The sequence below is a fragment of the Scophthalmus maximus genome, chromosome 1 (assembly GCF_022379125.1).
Source record: "Scophthalmus maximus strain ysfricsl-2021 chromosome 1, ASM2237912v1, whole genome shotgun sequence".
Taxonomy (NCBI): Eukaryota; Metazoa; Chordata; class Actinopteri; order Pleuronectiformes; family Scophthalmidae; genus Scophthalmus; species Scophthalmus maximus.
Window position 1 is genome coordinate 10,074,142 of NC_061515.1, and position 22,113 is coordinate 10,096,254.

Below are 22,113 nucleotides of genomic sequence, written 5' to 3' on the forward strand. Positions count from 1 at the left end.
ATTGCTAAAAGTATATAGAGAATAAGAATAAAGAAATAAATTTTAGAATTTACATGAAATATTAACATTGGAAATAGTGCAGTAGTACAATCAGTTACCAGTAGTGTGCAGAGGAACATGGTAACATGAAGTCATTTGCAGTTTCATTATAAAAAATGTAAAAAGGTGCACAATCAGCCATGGTACCATGTGGGAATGATCGCCCTAAGTGGCACAGGGCTGTTGCTCTAGTTGTTGTTTACTTCTGTGCCACAGGGCACAGGGTGATCTTTTTCTTTTCTTGTGAAGGGGGGTGGGGGTGCGCTCTCAGCAGCACCCCCACCCCCCTCTTCCTCCTCTTCCTCCTCTTCCTCAGATCCAGTCCGAGGAGGAGCGCGGTGTTAGTGTCTTTGCGCAGGCGCAGAACAGAGCCCACTGTACAACTCTCCACAGCATGAAACGTAGCAGAACTCAACTCTGATCAGCGGTTTCATTTATTTATTTATTTGCTCTCGAGATAAGTTTATTCTTTTTTTTTTACAGTACTGTTTTTGTTTGCCCCCCTCTCTCAAAGTGGAAAAAGTTTGAAGCCGTTCACACGGCGGAGAAAGAAGTCAGATTGGAGCTTCTGCAGAAGGAGGCTGACTGCACGGTAAGTTCATTTGTAGATCCACGCGTGTGCTCATCTGCAGGGAACGAATCGTCCTGGAGAAGAAAAAGATCACCCGCCACTGAAACAGCTTCAAAATCAGCAGATCAGAAGTTCCCCAGTGCTGTAGGAGGTTTCCTCTGCTCTTCCCTCCAGCCGGTTCTCAGACCCTCCGCCGACTTCCTCCGACTTCCAAATGCGCATGTGACCGTTTCATCGCGCGAAGCCACCGTTATGTTCGGTCCCCCTCCGCCGACCAGCCTGCTCCCGTCCTGCCCGGAGCTGCCCCGCTGTCTGGGCAGCTCCGTGGAGTTCTCCTCTTCTCCAGACTTCAGGCGTCAACAGCAGCAGCAGCAGCAGAGAAGTGCAACACGTTTGCATTATGCAAGGTTCCAGAGTACACAACTACAAATCTAATGAAGAATGTTGCAGGACAGTCATGGAAACTCAAGTCCTCTTATATGGGACTAAGCAAACCCCCTCCCCTAATAAGAACAACATGTCCATGATAATGCCACTTTATTTTAATCCATGATAATTATTATTTAGTATTATGAGCAGTCCTGGCCTTCTTTTGGCGTCTCCCCATTATGTTTTCGTCTACGTGACTCACGAGTCTAACAAACAAGATTATTGGATTGGTTCTTGTTCGAACTCAACTCGCCCTGTATTTGTTTGATTAAACCTGATTGGCAGGTCTTTGTTGTTAATCCTGCTCACAGGGTTGAAGTGTTCACACCCCCACTCTACTCATGCATGACTCCACAGTATGATGCCCTGGGCCACAAAGGGAAAACCTCTGCCAACGTAGGCCTCGGTTAGTGCAATAACAAAAGTGTTCTTATTCCATGGCTCCGGTGTTGAGCTCAAGTGGTGTGTGCCTGCGTTACAGAAATGAACGTGGCCGTGGGGACGGCAACGCCAGCGACGAGTCCGGTAGTGGAACCCTAGCCCGTAAACATATGGGTGGCTGTAAGAGAATCTCAAAGAATGTCACGGATAAATATATAGACAGAAAAACAGTCCCAGGAGGACTGTGGGCGCATGTGTTACTTGGATGACCCAGTAAGAAACCAGTCCCCACCCCACTGGCCAAACATCAAGTGCAACTCAAAACCAGCTTCGCCTCGCACCCCGTCCCCTGACGAGCCCCATATTCTGAGATGCGGGGTCTGAAATAGCCCCTCAACCCAGGGTCAGGAGGTCATGGTGTTATTAAGAGGTGTATCTCGATATCACAAGTGACCCGTGTCATGTAAGCGTCTAGCCGAGATCATGCTTTGTGTCCCTCCCTACCATGACTGGACTCCACCAATGCTGCTTTGATTTAGACTTCTATTTGTGCCACATTGTCCCGTTGAATACACAGGTCAATTAGCAAGGCACGTTCTCCCTTGTCTGATCTACTGTTCTGGGAAACTAACCTGGAACACTTTTCATACCCTCAAAAAACAGCAATGACCCGAAAGTGAAACGCTCAGATCGAGACATTTATTTCTTCCCTTTGTCTCTCATCAGCAGGTACAATGGATCTGGTTGCGTTGGTGGCATTCGGCTCGTGGTTGGCTCCTGCACTCGGTGAGCTTCCTTTTCCCTACGTTGTTCAGCATCCTTATGTCGTTCCTCCTTTTTTTTTTTGGAGCAGACCCTTGTGAATGCTGCTGTTGTCCAGCTGCTCCCACGTCTCTGTAGCCTTTATCATAAGCCCCTCCGTGCTTAACAAGCTATGTGTCTGTGTAACAGGATCAGCGTTTGGCAGGGAAATGTCGGGTAAGTGTCCTGCATTCGAGTGGTCACCTGGCGATGCATGGCCTCTAGTCTTTTTGGTTCCGCTGGTGTTGTATTTCATCATAATTGTCGTTTCATATTTTCCATTTCACGTCATTGTTTTTGCTGTGAGAAAAGAGCCACGTCAGAGTGGTGTAAATGTTTCCATAGTGCAGTTAGAATAATCATTTATTCAGACTGTTGCCAGCTATTTCCACTGTTAATACTGATCCCCATCGTCGGTCCGTTTCTCTGCGAGTGCTGCATGCCATCACTTCAACTTGATGCTAAGCAGATTTTCCGGGGGATTTTTATCTTCTCTGATGGACCGTACTTCCTGAGGCTCGTCAGTGTCGACATTGTAAAATGTTTTGTTTTTTTCTTTATACATTTACCATTTACTCCCTGACAATAACATAAAAGTTAACCCCAGCACTTTACTTTGCAGTAAATAGGATGCGAGACTGTGTATGAAATATTACAGCGATCAGTGTTTCTGTACCCGATCATATTCATTTGCAAAAGTTCATGTGGGACTTTCCTTGAATCACAAGCCGCAGGGACGTGACTCTTTTACCAGGTGTCCGAAAAATGTCTGCGCTTCCAGCATTTGAACGTAATGTTGGCAAGCTGCTGTGATAAAGTGGAAGAGGCAAAAGATCAGCTCAAGTCTGCACACACTCTGAAATGATTCCACAGATGATCCTTTTACTGTCTTCAACTTCAGCTGTCACACAAGCAAACAAAAATACAATAATCACGTGAAGTGTTGCTCCTCCAAGGTTCCACCGTTCTCACTCCAAACACTGGTGCTTTGCATCTTTATTACTCTACCAAGTGAACTCAATTATCTTTTGCCTATTGTGATTGTTTTTTGTTTTCACTTCTTAATGTTACTGAACAATTATGAATTAGATTACTACTCAACACGGTGTACCGTCAGGCAAGATTTCAAAGAGAGGAGGCTCAGCGTGACTGCGGGCCGACATGTTTTCCCCGATGGGAGCAGAGAGATGTGACCGAGCAGAGGGGGTCTGCACTTTCCCACGTTACTGACAGGATGCCGATGAACACAGATCTGGGAAATAAGATAAACACACAGCGGGCAAACAAAAGTGTGGCGAGCAGAATCACCCCTATATGTGAACGGTAAACTAAGTAAAAATATCCTGACCCAATTTTCTCAAGCGTTTTCTGGAGTTCAAGCAGTTTCTGCAGATAGAAAGTGGAACAAATATCGTATGTGTGTTTATTATAAAAGTGTGAAACCGTTCAAATTTTTCGGAGCAGTTTCTGTTGAATCCATTACTTATACGTTATTCCTCTTCACAGGGTTAATACAACCCAGTATGTACATGTTTTACTCGGATACAAGATGGGATTGAGTGACGTGTCCACATCCTCCGGAGAGTGAATTTGCCTCGCTACCACCAAATTCTGCCTATGCTGACATGCACTTACACGACTAATGATTTTTTTCTTCCTCTTTTCACAGCCTCGGCAGCAGGTGAGGACAAAGGTGGGTATTGTTTGAATAGAAGCCCAGCAAAATTAAATTAAGATACTACTGCACACTCATTTTATTAGCAGGCACTTAGAGTTAATTAGCTCCAAAGCGGCTAATGAATAGATGAATGACTGAGGCCCTAAAACTGCTGAATAGCCGTCATATTGTAAGTGTTCTCTGAAGTGTGTCAGTGGGTAAATCTGCCTCTCCCCCCCCCCTTCTCTCTCTCTCTGTTCTCTCCTACCAGACTATGACAGCGATTTTAATTACGGTGAGTGTTGAGCAGATGTACGTGGTCTTTTTAATGTCCGACCCTCTGAACAGGAAACATCTGGGTAGGCGTGATGACTTTGCATTTTCCACTTGTTATTTTTTTTTGTTTTTGTTTCTTTGACGTGATGGAAAACGTACTACCCCGGAGTAGTCCCGCTGCAGACGCTTTTTCTAATCCTGTCCACTCTGCTCCAAGTTGGATTTCCTCTCCTTCCGAGGCTCCAAATTGTACTGAAGGACTTAGCATCTGCTTAAATATTTTCCCCCCTTCTCTACCATGTCAACCTCAACGTCTGACGATCGGGAGCTCCCGAGATATACCGTATCTCAGGGATCTCCACTTGTTAGCAGAAAAACGTACTTCTGTTACACAAAGTTGTTTAACAGAAGTATCTGTTTTGCCCCTTTTCTTGTGGTGTTTTTGGATATCTCCTCAAGCCACTCTCTGACCTCTGTGTATATCTTGTGACCCCTCCGGAGGTACGAAGACATTTCTGAGGGGTCACAAGATATTACAAAAGTTCTGACTATTTTGCCTTTTTTCTTTCTTTCTGGGTACTTTTACTTTTCAAGCCTCTGAAATCATTAGAATTAAACAGCAGGGAAATTACAGTTGCAATCTCCCCCCCCCCCCCCCCCCCCCTTTATTTTATAAAATGTTATTTGATCAATTCAGAAAAAATTATAATTATCAATGTTTAGTTGCTATGACCATGCAGCTGCCTTAGTTGTTTGACATCTTGTCAGTGTTAAATGCATGTGAACAAAGGTGTGATCTGTATTGAAAACAATACAAATAGATGATGTTAGCATCTTAGATATTTGTTCAACATGATAACTCATTGCCTAATCTGGTCACTGTATATGACACAAACAAAACTACTGCTGCCTGCTTTTTGCATTTAGTTTTGCTTTGCTCCATTTTCCTCCTGCCCTCACTGTGAGAGCCAACCTCAGAGCCGGAGTTGACTGTGGTGTTTACAGTTTTGGTGACCGCAGCTCACAGGAATTTCCCTTGTCCCGGCATGACCATTAGAGGGCATGCATAATATTTCTGCAATGCAGCTCTTTAATCAAAATGCCGTCTAATGCCTCTCAACGGGCCTCAGAGGGCTTTAGAATTCACCGTGTTTCGTAACCGTAAGCCTTCATCTCTGCGAGCAACATATAAAGTACTCTTTGTTGTTTCAGATTATGAATCGCTGAGAATCGGTGGCCTGGTTTTCGCAGTGGTCCTGTTCCTCCTGGGGATCGCCCTCATTGTCAGTAAGTGTTTCTGCACAGAAGTTGTTTGTTGTTGTCACCACACTGTGATCCTTGTACGTGCGACTTGACCTCGCGGTCTCCCGAATGTACACTCTGTCGCAAAACAGGCAGGCCTGTGTTTCTCTCACGCGTCTGGTGGGGAGGCGCTGCACACATGCTCCTTGTACAATCTCAGCACTCTGTGGTCTAACGTCCCGCGTGTCACAGCAGCCCTTTCTACCTGATCCCTTCTCTCCCTCGTAGTCTCACTTCCAAGGTTCTTCCTTGCTGCCTGCCAACATGTGCTGTTACTGCAAGTTGGAGCCCTGAAACCAAAATCGACTGATAAATAATTGACACTCACACACACACACACACACACACACACACACCGACACACCGACACACACACACACACACACACACACACACAGACACACACATACACACACACACACACACACACAGACACACACACACACACACACACACAACGACACACACACACACAACGACACACACACACACACACAGACACACTATCTGCTCCTGATAGTTAAGACCATGGTGGATTCATAACTGTGCTCTATGAAGAGCTGTGAGCTACGTATGGAACAGGTTATTATGAATTATATTATTATACATAGCTGATGAAAGTGTAAATTGATTAAACTATGATCTAAATTAAGGTTGAAGACTAATCACACTGCCACAAATCACAACAGTGCTACCATGTAATTGAGACACATGAAAAGCCCCTTTTTCCTTTTTAAGCCCAGAATTACTCTGACATTAAAATCTGTGACTATACTTTGTTTTGGAGTGGTTGTAAAACTTAAGGGAGAGGGGGGTCTGGCGGGTCTGACAAGAAAAGTTCAGAAAAATGTCTGGAGCAACATTTTCGCTCTCACACAAAGCCCCTCAGGAAAATTTCAGGAACATGTTGGGACTTTAGCACGTGCCTAAAGAAGCTTAAGAGGCCGAGCATCTAACAGAACCTAGAGAGAGCAAATCCTTAAAGTCTGTTGTTTTGCCTTTTCCGAAATATTGCGTGTGGAATTGAAAAGCAAAAAACAGATAACTGATAGCAAGTGGCGCCATTTGGTCAAAGTGGATGGATTGATGACGAGTGTTCCGTTTCAAGACACTCACCGACTTATTCTTAGTCCCGAGTATGTAGGTCAGCAGCTTGGTCGGGGGTTTCCGTACTATTTGGCTTACAGCACGAACTCTTCCTGCAAGTTATACAACTTGTCCTATGCATCAGGCTGCTATAGCTTGATGCTGTTTATGATACCGCAAGAGCTGAAACCTGTATAAACTGCAGATAATCGACTCTTTAGTTGTAATTTGCATTATCACCAAAGACGCAGCTTTGAAGGAGCTCAATTTTAACATTATTCAATTTACTGGCTCCTGTATTTGTAGTTTCAACAACTACATCATGCTGTGATTTAGGTTTACAAATGTCGTCTTGAACAGGCGCCAAGGGCTGCGAGCTCTGAAGACCTCCCGAGGCCTTATGAGCACAAGCTCAAAGCTGTATTCACCACCCACAGTATCAAACTAACCTCTTCATTTGGTTTTAAAGGTGATGTTGTAAAATTTTTCCTCTTGTGTTTTCCGCCAAAACAGCCCGGAAATGTACCTGTTCGAAGGGAAACAAGTCGCGGTAAGTTGAGCAGGAGTCAAATGAAACAATGATTTGTAAAGAATTATGTTTCCTGTCCAGTCTCCAGCTTTACACACATTTATTTTTGGTCCCACCTACAGTTGCAGAGCGTTTCACTAACAAACTTTTCACGTTTTTCTTTTAGATCCAGGGGTCCTGATGTGGAATCAAGTGTTCCAAGGGGTAAATATTTCCCTCCGTCTGTATTAATATACACAATGTTAAATGCCTACCTTTCTCCACACAAAGCATTAATCTAAAAAAAAAACCTCTCTCCACAGCTTAGTGAACACAGAGTCATGGAGAAATGGAGATCTCGTAAGTGTGAATCAGTTTTCTTCAGAACGAGATTATGTTTTTTGTTGTTTAATCAAATTTGTCTTCTGCCTCTTTTTTCCCCACAGTGTTAATGACTGGTGCCAGTAGGTGGCAGCAAATACCATGATCACAGCTGAGGACAATCTTTCCATGAACATATGAAGCTTCTTTTTTTTCTTTCAATTTCACAATGTTACTATGCTCCTTTCTTCCTTTTTAAAAACAATCGTTAATAACTGTTACTTGATTATGTGCCAGCTGTATTGTATGTTAGCAATAGTGTGATTATATTATATATTTGTATTTTATTTGGTGATTTCCAAACTGAAGCAAAATAATAAATCACGTTTGAAAAAGGTTATTTTTTCTTTTTCTTCGATGCATCATTTCATTTTTCTCTTCCGTCAGAAGTGAGCGAGTGCGGAGAGCCATGTTTTTTTGCTGCACTCCGGCTTCTGCTGACACTGCAGACAGTTCTGTTACACATGCAGTAGTAACCACCAGTAGTCAGTGTAAATGATTTATGCTGCATTGTGCAGTCGTTGGACAACGCTCTATTAAACAAACAAAAAAAGAAAAAGGAAGAAATGACTCTTAATTTTACTGATCTCTTTGCCGGGTGCAGTTTATTGGCAGATTTTTTTCGTTGTGTGGAGCCAGCTGGCCTTTGTGGAGGTAGAATTTGCATATGTGGGCTTTATTTTTCTGCCCTGACTCGCAGGCGCAGGCTGACTGCACTGCACAAAAGACAACACATGGGATATAAACTGCTGCATTTTCTGAGCATGTGTGTGCACACATTTCTCCGGGAAATAAAAAAAAATGTCCAACGTTATAAATTAAGGAATAGGGAAGCAAAAAACCCACAATCTTCTGATGGATTATTTAATTTATTAATTATTCTTACGCTTATCCCCCAACCCCATACACTCACAGAGACCACATACGACTGTATGTTACTCAGTAGGTCATTGACAATAGTTCAATTGTTGAATCTGTTTTGTGTTACTTTTTTTATTGTTGTAACTTTTGGCTACTGTGGGAAAACCTCTGTAATCCACACCCTGGCAGATGGGAGTAGCCCCCCGGGCTGCACCGCAGCGAGTGTAATGCTCTGCTGCTGCCACCAGAGGGCCCCTGCTGAATTGAGGACACTGAAGGTTCACTGCACTGCTCTGCCTGCTGCAAACTGCCTCCTCTCTCATCCAGTCTTCAACTGCAACCCACCAACCTGCAAATTATCTGGGAGACAGAGCTCTGCTACATCTCTGCTGTGCAGCCATGGCCACCAAAGGTTTGATTGTTCTTTCCTTCTTTATGGGGTTTTTAAAGGGCCTAGCGTACAGTATATTAAACCGTTGGAAGCTTTACAGATTGTCTGTGTTCAGGGCTAATAACATTTTTTTGAATTATATGTATGATTTCTTTCATTCCATTAAATCAAGTTGATTGTTTGTTCTTCTTCTTTGTGTAGTTAAGGAAACTGCAGTCTTGTTTCCGGTGCCAACAGCGAATTTGCTGCTGATGCATGTATCATTGTTATAACGAAGGAAGTTCAATAAAATGGAAATGGGAAAAAACAAAACAATATGAAATATGTTTAACTCTTGTTTCTCTAAAAACGGAGCAGTCCTTTTGGCAGATGGCAAAAACTGGAAAGAAATTCAAAATGCAAGCTCAGCCACTTTGGGAGTGAGGGTTCAGCAGCATTATTGACAGGCAGATATCCTGACAGTCTGGCACAAGCTGGAGTCTTCAACACACTTTAATCTGCAAATGAAATGTCTGCATTGGCTGAGAGTAGAAATGTATATTAAGAGGTTTTTTACTATTCTAGCGCTCGTCTTTGCTGCTGTGATGATCGCCCTGTATCCTGCTGCTGGCTTGTAACCCACTTTCATGTGCTGCATCTTTTTCTGCTGAGCAAAGATGCTGCATTGAATGCCTCTCAGATGTGAAAAAAAGAAAAGTCTCCCGAGGAGTCGAGGAGCCAAGCCTGCAGATCTAGAGAGCTGCAAAGCTCATCGTTCTTTACCTCCATTTGCTCTGGTATTGATCAGACTCTTTCTTTGCAGAAAAAACAATGTCTCCTGACCGAAGTGACTTTGATTATGGTAAGATTTACCCCATGTACTAATCCCCAAAACTGAAAACAACATGCTTAATGTGGCAGATATTCTTCTTTTTATTACAGTTAAAATCACCATAAACGGGTGTGGTGAAGTCATTTACGCTTTTGTCCCTCGTAGATTATGAGACATTGCGGACCACAGGGGTTATCCTGGCGGTTATTATGTTTGTCTCTGGCATTTTAATAGCCCTGAGTAAGTTCAGACTTTGGTTTAACAAAAAATATGCTTTTATCAAGCATAAGCAATTTGAATTTGCTGACTAATCTATCATTCCTCAAACAGGTAAAAAATTCACAAAATGTGTACAATCCTCATCCAAGTAAGACTCGTGCAAGAATTGTTGGATGACCCGCCTGTGCATGCTGTATGAATTTGACACAACCAGTCTGGAAAATATATGTTTTTTGGGTTTTTTCAGTTCTTTGTCTAAAGCTGAGTTTCCCCTCAGCGTTTCCTCTCCCTGCCCTGGATGCCTCTTCTCTTAATGCCCAACCCCTGTTCTGGAAAAACACAACCCTCAACTCACTTCCAGCACATAAGCATTTACACAGAACCATAACTCAGTGCTTGTTCTTGAAAAGTGTTTTCAACTAAATGTATGCATCACCCTACTGTGTTGGCAGTGAGTGGGCAGTGTGTATGAAGCTGTTCGCATGCCGCTTGTATGGCCAGACGAGAAGACAGACAAATGCTGCTGTTTTGAACAGGACAAAAAATACACCTGCATATTGGTTTATGGTTATTTCTCAATTCACTCAGAACCCTGTGGCTTCAACTGTTTTTGGACCCTGAAATCCTGATCGTGGATACACTTGATTAATGCAACCCCAAGCTGAAGTTGGGGCCACAGTCTTCAAACTGCAGAACCAGTTATTAATTACCTTGAAGAATAGAATATTTACTAATCTCCTTCCTTATTTCTTTTTGCAGGCCCAGCTCATCTGGGACCCAGATTCCAAAGACAGAAGGTAAGTTCGCTCAACTGCAGGGGAATGTGTCATGTCATCTCACGTGTGTGCTTAAAATGCAATAATGTTTATTTGTCTCTTTTCTTTTGCAGTTCCTCCTCAAACTGTATAGAAAATATATTATGTATTTGACAGAGAGAGAGAGAGCAAGAGAGAGAGAGAGTCATCACGGGAACCATGCCAGCAAAATCACTCTCACACGCACACGCACACGCACACGCGCACACACACACACACACACACACACACACACACACACACACACACACACACACACACACACACACACACACACACACACTCATTCCTCTCATGGCTCTCTGTCAGCTGGATGATCAACAGACAGGGTTTTGCAAAACCCGAATGCTGAACACTGAATGCTGCAGAAAGTCTCAAAATATGCTAAATATCTTTAGTTTGCTCAGTATTGTGTGAGTAGTGGGAATGAAAGCTTGATTTAAAACATAAATAAATGAATACTCCAACCATGAGACTTGACAAGATGGCACATTCAATAAGACACAAGCAACGATTGTCGTCTCTCCCTCTAAAAAATGAAGAGCATGATTATATATGGACTTGGACATTTTGTTTCAATGAGCTAACAACTGCATGCAACAACGATTTGTAACAACTGTCTTTTACCTTTATTTTTTTCTTCACTTCTGTTGGTATCTACTTTTTTGCGACTTTCGGAGAAGCAATCAGTAACAGCATGAAAACATAGTGAAGAAACGAATGACTAGATTAAACAAAAAACTATGTTGTATTTTACGTGATTTGAAAAAATATGATGGATGAAATGCATATTGAATTCTTGTGAGGTTGTATGGTGTTGAGGTTGTATTATTAGCAGGGGCTTTTCTATCTTAAGTTAAGGCAAAGGTATTAAAAATGAAACCTCTACAACCTAAGCAATGAGACCAGTGTTTCAAATAAAGCTCCCTTCTACTCAATGCAAATTTATCAGTCTCTTTAATAACATGAAGTAGGAATTATGTTGCTTTAAATCATGTGTAAGTGAACGAAAAATAATGTAGAACTGAGAAATTATGATCATTATTTTTATTAATGACACTTTTTTTCTGTTTCACAGAAATTCTCAACATAACAGATGACACATGAGAGAGAAAGAGCTCAGACCTTATGAATCACTCAAATGACAGTCACAGGCAAACTTAATTTCACTTGTGACTAATGTACATTATCATGCCAATGAAGGCCACAGAAGATTGTAGATAACTGAGTATAGACAGAGGTCTCTGGTGCGATGGTGGATTTTCCATCCTGCTTATTTCTGTAGCCAGGTGTGAATGGGACTGATGAAGTTGTGCCCTGAACATCAAAACAATCAGATGGAACTTTCAATGCAGTGTTATCATATTTATATCCATGACTCATGACTAAAATGTACAGACAATTTGTCACCGCACTTACTCATGTAATGTCTTTGTGATTAGAAAGAACTTTCGTTATTCATTCGGTCTCAAATACATAACAGTTTTACACAGTAAAGTCTTTCTGTTTTTTTCCATGAAGAAAACGATACCAGAGGTTGTACACATTAAGTATGACACATACGAACAGGACGTTAAATTATTTGATTACTCTCATTTTAAACACGCATTCTTAACATAAGCACACATGCTGACTGAAAGCAAAACCATCACTCCGTGTATCAATATGATAACTTATCACGATGGGGGGGTTTTGACAAGAGAGTCAGAGGGGTTTCAGGGACATTGTCCCGGGGTCCATACCAACGATTTCATAGAAATCAACATAAAACTGGGAATGTCTTGCCAAAGCAGAAAATTAATATCACTCAATTTTCCACAGCACTGTTACAACAAAAATAAATAGTTAAATCGTATTGTCTCATTCGTCAGAATTTTTAACACAATTTGTCATCAGCAGTACAACAACAATATCACATTTTTGGAATGAAACGCTTCACCTACATTTGAATAATTGAGCCCGTGCGTGGAATAAATAAAGGACAACATGTTTACAGACACTAAATCACAGAAAAAATTTAAGCTTTATGCATTAAAGCATCATTTGTCAAATCCAATGTGAATCATATCTAGGGGTTAATTTGCCAAACTGGTCTGCTAACAATATATATAGGCCAGAGACTCCCAGAACCTCACAACAATAAACCGTTTATATCCCCTTCTCAACAGAGGAAACATCTCAGAGACTCCTTCCCTCCAAATGAGGATTACGAAGTGATTCAAATCATTCCTGGTCCTGCAAGGACACGTAACGTCGACGAGAGGAAGCGCTGCGTTTCTTCAGCATCAGCTTGAGCTACAAAATGAAAACACAGTTAGGGGATAAAGGATTAGAGTTGTCAACAAAAAGGCTCCACACAGTGCAGCTGCAGCTCACCTGCTCTCCCTGGGGGCCGCTCTGCAGCAGGTGAGCCGGCTGGTCGTTCTCCAGGTTGCGGATGCTGGGATCACCTCCTCTGCTCAGCAGCAGCCGCAGGATCTCCTCCTGGTGGGGGTTACCATGGAGACCGGCTGCCATGTGTAAAGCGGTGTGACCATGAGCCTGTGGTAAGAAAGAGGAAATGCAGCAATACTCAGACGGTTCACAGTCATGTTTGTATCCAGCATGGCTTTGTAGAAACACAGGCATAAATTCAATCCACGTCTGGGGTTTCGTGTCGGCTCGGAACTCACTTTCATGTTGACAAAGTCTTTCATGTTCGCCAGGGCAATCCTCAGTAGATAGCGCACCAGGTCAATGTTCCCCTCCTTTACAGCCAAGTGCAGCACAGTCTTGTTGCTTTTGATTTCCTGGAAATTGAGAATTGAAAGTGATGGGGAAAGAACATAGTGAAACCACGAGTCAGACCGAGACATTTAAATGTCCGGCAAGGATTAGAAAACAATGAAGAGAGTGTGTGGGGGCAGCGGCTGCCATTGTGAAATCATAATGGTTATAGATCACACCAGGGCACTTCCACTGTACTGTGTATTCAGGGGAAGAATATTACACTTTGTTGCTTCTATAGTAAGTCCATCCTCTCATCTGTTGGTACTCGGTGGAAGCCAAAACAGCTGATGTGACATTCAGAAAAGGGGGAGAGATGTACTGTACCTGGCTGCACAGGGACGCTCCTGCTGTGAGCAGCATCTGCACACAGGAGAGCTTCTCCGCCGCCTTGGTTTGAAGACTCACATCCGTCAGCCCGCTGGTTGAAAAAGCCTTCATGGTGGCACCGTGCGAAATGGCTGCACAGTGCAGAGGAGTCATACCTGAGGCAAAGGAGAAGAAGGTCAAGATTTTTGTTAACTGGTGCTGAAAAGGGAGAGTAGACATGACAGACAAAGTGGACATAATAAGTGAGGCATGACAAAACTGAACGTGTCGAGAGAGAGGGCATAGTAATAAGAGAGGGGGGAAAAACAAGAGCGAGGGCATAGTAATAATAAGAAGTTATATTAAAAAAGAAAATCAAATTTAAATGAAAACACTGGTCCACATAATGACTGTGTGGTTGCTTGACACAATTTCCCGTGTTGGTAAACCATGAGTGACTGAGAAAACATTAAATCACCTTCAAAGTTGCGCGCCTCCAGGTTGACGGCAGGTCTGCTCGACAGAACTGCCTGCAAAAAGGAAAAAGAAAAAAGAAAAATAAGACTTGCTTTCAAGGTGTGCTCAGCACAGCTGACGCTTTTTAATACCAAAGACATCCAGGCCTACTGGTGCTTCACCTGCAGAACCCCGGGGAAACCGTAGTGGACGGCCAGATGAAGGGCAGTTTGTCCTTTGACGTCACAAGCATTGATGTCTGTTCCTAATGACAGCAGGTCTTGTGCGATCTCCGGCTGGTTTGCTGTCACCGCCACCAGTAGAGCAGTCTGCCCAAGCACATTTATTACACAATTTTATTATACCTGAGCCAAAACAAAAGGAGCATTTTGCACAATTTGGAAGATGTGGTTGTTTTTTCTTCCTACCTTCCCCTTGTGCTCCTTGGCATCAAGCCTCCCTACATCCCTCAGCCTCTCTGCAGCAGCAAAAGCCCACTCCCTGTGTCCCTTGGCAGAGTAGATGTGCAGGATGCTGGCAGGAAAAGAGCACATGATAAATTAGTTATAAATGAGCCTGGAAAAAATTGCGGTAAACCCAACCCACATTATTCCCGTTCACAGCTGAATTAGTTATTTTCCATTTTGACTGAGTTTCTAATCATCGAACGTGAGAGGCGGACTCATCGGCGTCTTTTGTTTTTTCTTAATCTCTCCAGGATTACTTGACAGGGCTCTCACTTAGCTTACGACTGAAAACGAAACTCTCACGGACAAGATATACATTTTGCTCTCACGTGTGCACATTTGCCCAACACAGTGAGGTCAGCAGTGTGGAAATATGCAAGAGCCGTAAGAAAATGTGTTGTTTTGAATCTTCTTTTGCAAAAAATGCTGAACAACTAAAGGTTCAGGGTAGTCTGCCTGTGTGTGTGTGTGTGTGTGTGTGTGTGTGTGTGTGTGTGTGTGTGTGTGTGTGTGTGTGTGTGTGTGTGTGTGTGTGTGTGTGTGTGTGTGTGGGTGGGTGGGTGGGTGGGTCATGTATGCCATCAGTGTCATTTTACTAGCTGCTGTATGATCTAAAGAACCAGAGGGGCCCGTAGTGGCCCATAGTTACAAGTTTTCTTCTGTTCTTTTTCTTGGGGCCCCTGAAAACACACGTGCGTTCACTCATGAGCACTCACGTGTCTCCGTCTTCGTCCTGCCCGGTGGCCCGGCTGTAATCCATCCCGCTGAGCTGCATCCTGGCCTCCTCCAGTTTGGTGGCATCCATCGACAAACCGAAACACATCTGTTTCGTCTGATTCAGACCCAGAAGTGACCACGGCGAGGCCGAGCCGGGACCTGCGGCTGACATCGGGCAGTCCTGCTCAAAAGAAAACGTGTGACCTATGTCAACAGCACTAAAGTAGGATTATGCGCTTACTTAAATACAACATGTTTGTTGCAAGTCCATGACAGTGGGAGGCGTCTTACATATGTCTGAGACATTGTGTCCCCAGAGACTGGGAGCTGCTGCTGTGTCCCATACTCGGACGACACTGGGAGGCTGTAGGCTGCAGCATAGCCGGGCTCCGGGTAGCTGGGATAGTAGCCGAGTGTTGGCTCTGGTGCTGCCGTCCACTGCTCACAGCTCACGGCCATGTCTGAGTAGCTTCTTGACGCACCTAGAATAGAGAGGGATGAGAATGATGAGTCATTTACACACTGTTCAACATAAAGTGGGGCAGCTGCGGGTCAGGAGGGAGAGCAGGCTGTCTCCCCAAATTGCCCCGACGACTGTGTTTTGACAGTTTGCGAATGTGACGCATGAATGAGCGAGGAGCATTGTATGAATATGTGTGAACGGGTGAAGGCCAATGGGACGTAATCGACTTGAAAAGTGTTACCATTTACCCAGATAATAAAATGAGGCCAGAGCTGGTGATAGTCTTTGTTTTTGTCCCCTGTTCGTAAATAATTAAAGACATAAATCTGAATAATAAACAGGTCATGAATACATAGCTTGGTTTACATGGCCATAATAGGCTTTTTTAAGCAAACATCTAATATTTTCTGTGGGCAATTCTTGCCACGGATTTAGTGCATTAGTGAGTATTTACAGCAGCAGAACAGTCTGTTTGGAACTGATTCAAAATAAACTGCAATGACCTTGTTTGTTATTATGATGTGTCATGTCATCCCGTGCAAAAATGTGACTCACTGATGTGTTTGGAATAGTTGAATAGAATTATCAGATTGAATGTACTGAAGAGCCTGAAGAACATGAGATATCTAACTGTTCATAATAATTACAATGTTGACTCTTTTTTTAGGCTTTAGCGAGATTCATAATTCACACATTGGGATGAATTTACTGTTAGCTTTGGTATTTTTATGTGTTCCCAAAATCAGAAATATCACCAGACTTCATCATCTAAGTGTTGTGTAAGGTGCCCGGCTCTTACCTGTACAGGTAAATACGTCAGACGAGGACAACTGCTGGTGGAAAGAAAACAGAAGAAATCATGAACGATCCTCACATAACTATGATATATTGCTTAGCGTGATACTGAGCCCCTCTGAGTGATGACTTACAGTCACAGTGTTTGGAGGAACAGGACTTGTGCTCACTGTAGAACAGGAAGGCAACACAGATGACGTCTCACGCCTCCTCTTCTCCTCCAAGAGTTTCTTCACTGTGGGCAGAGTGCAACACGGCTTCTCCTTTGGCGCTGAAAAATAATAAAAGACTATGAAGTCACAGTTGTTGGATATCCGAGATCAGTGGAGTTTACACATGAAACAATTTGGGCTCGACTAATGATATTTTTCTGTCAGAGAATAGAAAGAAATATCTGACACTACTTCACAGAGCCCAATGTTAATGTCTTAACATTCGAGAAGCTGGATGTAGAGGATGTTGGGTGTTTTAGATTTTAAAAATGATAACATTATTAAAACCAAAATAATAATTGAACAATTTGGATCATCGAAAACCGCCAACTTGCTCAGTTAATGTGTGAATACACTTTCAGCTCTGGAAAAAGTTTTTTTTATTTAAATGTGTTTATCCAGTCAGATCATTAAAGATATAACTGCAAACTGATTATAGCCTCAAATGATATGAAGACAGACTTGGATCTCTCTTTTTTTTACGAGTCCCAAAATGTGTCAAGTGGATCAGAAATCATAAACTAAAAGCTTTAGATGATGGATAATCTCTTTGTGTCTGCAAGTCTCTGATTTACTCTCACGTGAATACGTGTCTACAAGTTAATGTTTTGTCTCATTAAGAGGTGCTTAGCTTTATTACGGGTAAAGTGTTGATAAATCAAACACTGCAAATGTCAGCTGAACTGGTATCTGCTCGGTTTGTCCGTGGTGCCGTGGTTCTATACATCTTCAAACAAAGAACATCAATATCACATCCACTATACTATGAGTGCATTTCCCCCCTGCTGATACAAATCATTTCCATTGAACAGGTAAAGGAAATGAGAAAAACAGGAAGAAAAAAAACAACCTGCTGTTTCCAGCTGACACAATGTGACCACACAGGCTGTTTCCTCCAGAGCTTCACCCCTACACGTGAAAGGTGTAGTGATATTTCCACCCTGTCTGTGGAACCGGAGTACAAAAATAAGCTCCATTAGGAACACAGCTCATGTGGCCATTCAAACGCATGGGATTGCCACAACTTATTTTCTATGACATCTTCTCCATTACGCTGACAGAAACGCAAACCACATCTTCCTGCCTTTGGTTTTTCACAGGCGCGTCATCTCAACACGTGTATTTGCCTTGTGCTTTCAATTGCAACTACGTGTCTGGGAGGCAAGAGTGACATTGTTCTTCTGTCATCTCCCTCTTTCTTTTTACTCTCACTGTGAACGTCGACTGCAGTGGTAAGCCGCAAAGGGACAAGACAGCCCTGTTCACCAGGGCGCACACACAGAGGCGCTACTCCTGACGTAAAAGAATATGCAAATTCAAACAGTCAGAGAGAAATATGAGTTCATGGATGTGAAGGCTTAGGTTTCTGGTGGCCCGTCACGTCTTCTCTCTTCTCAAAAGCAAATGCTGTAGTCACAGCTGAACGCAGACACAGGTGACCCCATGACATTTAAAAATGATGTTGTCAGAATACATGACATCACTCAGTACATTTCAGGGCCGCCAAGTTTCATTTCCGCGTTCGTGAGGTGTTACTATACATTGCTCAACCCTGACTCATTTTAAACTGATTATGTAATGTCTGCAACATCTAGCTACACACAGTCTGTATTTCCAGTCTGTGCCTCGCAGACTGCTCTGACACATCAGCTGAGAGGTTAATGGCTTTCAAGTGCCAGTCCGAGAGTGAGAGGACGACTCAGCCAACAGCCCCCCACACGGCTTTGGGCTCCTCTGTGTGCCATATTCAAATTGGGCTTGTGGAAACCCCTGGACATTGACTCATGTGCGTGGGAGGTTGGGGATTCCGACGACCTTTCTCTTTTGGCTCGGTCCCCAGAGCGAGAACGAAGCAGCCGAGAGCAGCTTCCTCATTTTGTGGTTTAACAGACCCACTGCACTTGAAAAATATTGACTCGCGCCTGTCCAATGAAGACGGCACAGACAAAGAAAGTTAAGCAAAGCAAGACGAGTCGATGCGTCACCCAGCTTACTAAAGGATAAGGGGAAATGAAAAACAAGCGAGACGGGGTGTAGGTGTATCAGGGATTCCCCAAATGATGGTCTGCCTCCTGGATTCACCAAAATTGTGCTTTCATTCAATGAAAACTGAGAGAAAGGCGATTACATGAAATTATCGGTCACATGACTGGATTAATACTTAAACTCTACACAGCATCAATAATCCAAATCTGTCATATACAAATACTTGGAAACACACAGATTTCCCCAGTCAGACTCTAAAGTCAAGTTTTCATTATAATTCTGCCAATTTGCCATTTACCATCAGTGTTGACAACAAGTTACAGGGCTCCAAATGATCGACGATTGCAGGTATCCCCTTGAGCTGTCATCATTGACGTCACACCATCCAGAGGTTTGACAGTATAGAGATGATATGAAGCCAGTGATGGAATAAAAGTTCAGGTACTCACATTTATCAAAGTGCATGTCAGAAACTGTTTTGCCTGGAAGTTGTCAACACGTCGTCCTCTGAGCCTCCAGCCGGTTCAAGATGGGATCAACTGATATTTTCTCACAGCCCGCGGGATCCGTGATGCTCGGGTGGTGTCGAGTCTGTCTCTGGCTTGTCTCACTGCTGCTGCTTGTACACACAGAGCACACGTTGTTCCCCATCACCGCCCCCAGCTGTGGTCCACGCCCTCGAGCGGAGGGGAAGCCACACACTCCCCATTATGTCAAACCAGGGCAAGGTGCTGGATTCAACAGAAATGAGCAGAAAGGTGAGAAAGTAGAGAGATGTGACGAGCAGCTATGAGGTGTGTGTGAACAACAATTAAACATGTAAAAAAAACGACATTGTGATCAAGGCAGTGCATTCAAATCAGATCATTAAAAGTAGTATCACCACAGTATGAAATACACTGTAAATGTATTGTCATGTAGATTATCCGTATCGGTATTATTATTATAAATACTGACAGCAGGGTTACCAGTGGTTTCATGTTAATTTTAAAGTTTTACTGTCATCTACTTTACTTTAGAGTATGTCACTGTGAGAACTCCAGTGCATTGCTGGCACTGGCAGTTGGGTTGCCACTACATCAACAATTGAGATTGCTTTTAGCAATGAAAAGTGCTCAATAAATGAAATGTATTACTATTATTATTATTATTATTGTTGTTGTTATTATTATTATTATTATTATTATTATTATTATTATTATTATTATTATTATTATTATCATTATTATTATTGTCACTTCTCTACTTTCTGTAAAGTTAATATTCTCATTTATTACAGTTTTAAAACTATGTACTAAAACACAGTATAGTGCTGTTTATTTAGTATACTAAGTAAAAGTCCCATATGTAATTAGAAGTAAGCAAATTTTTCAATGAGCAAATTTCAAATTGCCTTAAATGTCACATGCCATCATATTTACTAACACATATTTTTGTGTACACACCATTTGAATCTTGTCATGTTTTAGCTGGCCAAAGTTCAAGTACTTCTAACAATGTTCAACATATCAATAATAAGAATTAGAATAAGAATAAATAAATATGTTTAATGTACGATAATGTATCAAATCAAGATGGCCGCATATGAGAGAGATGAGATGAGATGAGATTCAACTTTATTGTCATTACACATATACAAGTATAGAGTAACGAAATGAGGTTTGGCATCTCACCAGAAGTGCAATAAGCAGATAGTGCAAGAGTCTGTGCTATGTACAAAAGTAATTACAGAATTTACAGATAGGATTAATGGGATGCTATAAATATAAATAAATACTATAAATATAAGTATAAGTGTATTCTACAGATTATAATATACAGATTAAGGTGCAGTGAACATGCTATGCTAGGTAACAGATAATATACAGAATATACAGAATATGGACAAATGTACAGGTCGATAACTTATTGAGGTGATATGAACATACTATACAGATTTAGTTGCAGTGGACAATAATACAGGTGGATGAGAGATGTGTGTGTGTGTGACCAGGAGGAGTGGTGGGGGGATGATGGGTGTGAGGAGATATGCAGGGGCAGGGGGGTCAGCGGGGGGCAGAGTTCGGAAGGGAGACAGAGTTCAGAGTTCGGGGGGCAGAGTTCAATAGAGAAACAGCTCTGGGGAAAAAGCTGTTCTTCTTATATCTTATGTGTTGAATCAGTAAGTTTCATAACATGGTTGTAAAATTAGATGACATCAAAAGAATGAATAACTATCATCAGACTAAAACAACAGTGGAGACAGGACTAAATCAACTCAATGAATAAAAAATCAACATTATGCTAGTCACAAATTTAAAGTAAAGATTAAACGAATCAACACATGCTCCAGTTATTCCTTTTTAATATATTAACTTATATCTTGTCAATGAAAACTTTGATGTAATTCTTTAGAAAACTTGAGAAGACATATTGAACTTCAGAAGAAATATTGTTACACCATATATAATATATCAATGTCAGTCAATGTGAGAGTTTGAGCAGGTCCCGATCCTGTTTATTGAATTTTGATTGTTGGGCTACTGTTTTTTTTTATGCTCACATCAGATTGTGTCTAAAAAAGGGTATTTCCTCTCAGGTGCTGGTCCTGTAGCCGTACAGGAACGTCTGTGTCACCTCAAAAACAAGACATATTGGGACACAGTGATGAACCTCTTTTTACCAAATGACTAATATCTTAGTTTCTTTTTGTTCCATAAACACATGACAAACATTATAAGGAGATGAATGAAAAAATGAAAATGAAAACAAAAGATACAAAAACTGATTTGGTTACCAAAAGAAATTAAAGTAATTAATCAGTGTGTTCTAAGATTTATCTATCAATTATTTATTTTGGTGAAAATCTTGATTATGACATTTTCAGTTTCTTAGTTTCTTTTTAGATTTCCTGTCTCTTTGATCTACCAGCATGACTGACATAAATGCACAGTTTAGGCAAATTTTTTAAATAACTACATCTTTAAATCTCACCTCTTCCCTGTCTTTCTCTCTTTCTCTGTATACACACACAGACAATCACACGCACACGCACATCGACACACACACACGCGAACACGCACACATATATATATACAGATTTTGTGTCTAAATAAGGGTATTTCCTCATGTGTGTGTATGTATACTGTATACATAATGTCTTGTACACAAACTGTTATACTACATGCCTGTTTTTTTATTTTCAGATACCTATGTATACTGTTTAGCTGAAAGTTATATATGATGCTTTTTAAAGAATTATGAATGTTTTAGTGTATCTTTGAAAACATTATCTCACTCAATACAACTATATACTCACTTTCATATCTACTATGATGTTTCTGTATACTGTATGTACACACTCTGCATGTGTTTTTTTTTCCTGAGGCATGACCAATGCATGATTGTGGAAACCGTTGATTGAGTCTGTCCTAG

At 41.9% G+C, this 22,113-nt stretch overlaps 2 protein-coding genes and 2 long non-coding RNA genes across 5 annotated transcripts; 3 read left to right on the forward strand and 1 right to left on the reverse strand.

The window, feature by feature from the left end:
• Positions 1-376: 376 nt before the first annotated feature.
• On the forward strand, positions 377-7,096 carry LOC118313319 (FXYD domain-containing ion transport regulator 6). Its single transcript, XM_035638676.2, has 7 exons — positions 377-631; positions 2,147-2,206; positions 2,372-2,398; positions 3,891-3,914; positions 4,150-4,173; positions 5,367-5,441; positions 7,056-7,096. The coding sequence occupies exons 2-7, from the start codon at positions 2,155-2,157 to the stop codon at positions 7,094-7,096; spliced, it is 243 nt and encodes an 80-aa protein (XP_035494569.2). The 5' UTR covers positions 377-631; positions 2,147-2,154.
• A 272-nt stretch (positions 7,097-7,368) lies between these two features.
• Positions 7,369-11,466, forward strand: LOC124850741. The gene is made up of 5 exons (XR_007031554.1): positions 7,369-7,410; positions 7,497-8,704; positions 9,486-9,524; positions 10,473-10,510; positions 10,603-11,466. It is a non-coding gene; the product is annotated as an uncharacterized LOC124850741 (long non-coding RNA).
• Positions 11,467-11,560: 94 nt separating this feature from the next.
• Positions 11,561-19,302, reverse strand: LOC118314123 (NF-kappa-B inhibitor delta). 2 transcript variants are annotated; one of them, XM_035640312.2, is made up of 12 exons: positions 19,149-19,302; positions 16,636-16,772; positions 16,506-16,536; positions 15,535-15,725; positions 15,243-15,424; positions 14,488-14,593; positions 14,242-14,388; positions 14,082-14,133; positions 13,622-13,779; positions 13,201-13,317; positions 12,905-13,069; positions 11,561-12,823 (listed from the first exon to the last, which is right to left on the reverse strand). In XM_035640312.2, exons 1-12 carry the CDS (start codon positions 19,162-19,164, stop codon positions 12,752-12,754), a joined length of 1,374 nt encoding a protein of 457 aa, XP_035496205.2. In that variant the 5' UTR covers positions 19,165-19,302; the 3' UTR covers positions 11,561-12,751. The 2 variants fall into 2 exon arrangements, with proteins under 2 accessions (XP_035496205.2, XP_035496194.2); XM_035640301.2 differs by having other exon boundaries at positions 16,506-16,539.
• On the forward strand, positions 14,388-15,919 carry LOC118314127. The gene is made up of 4 exons (XR_004794601.2): positions 14,388-14,650; positions 14,778-14,910; positions 15,236-15,466; positions 15,561-15,919. It is a non-coding gene; the product is annotated as an uncharacterized LOC118314127 (long non-coding RNA).
• Positions 19,303-22,113: the final 2,811 nt, after the last annotated feature.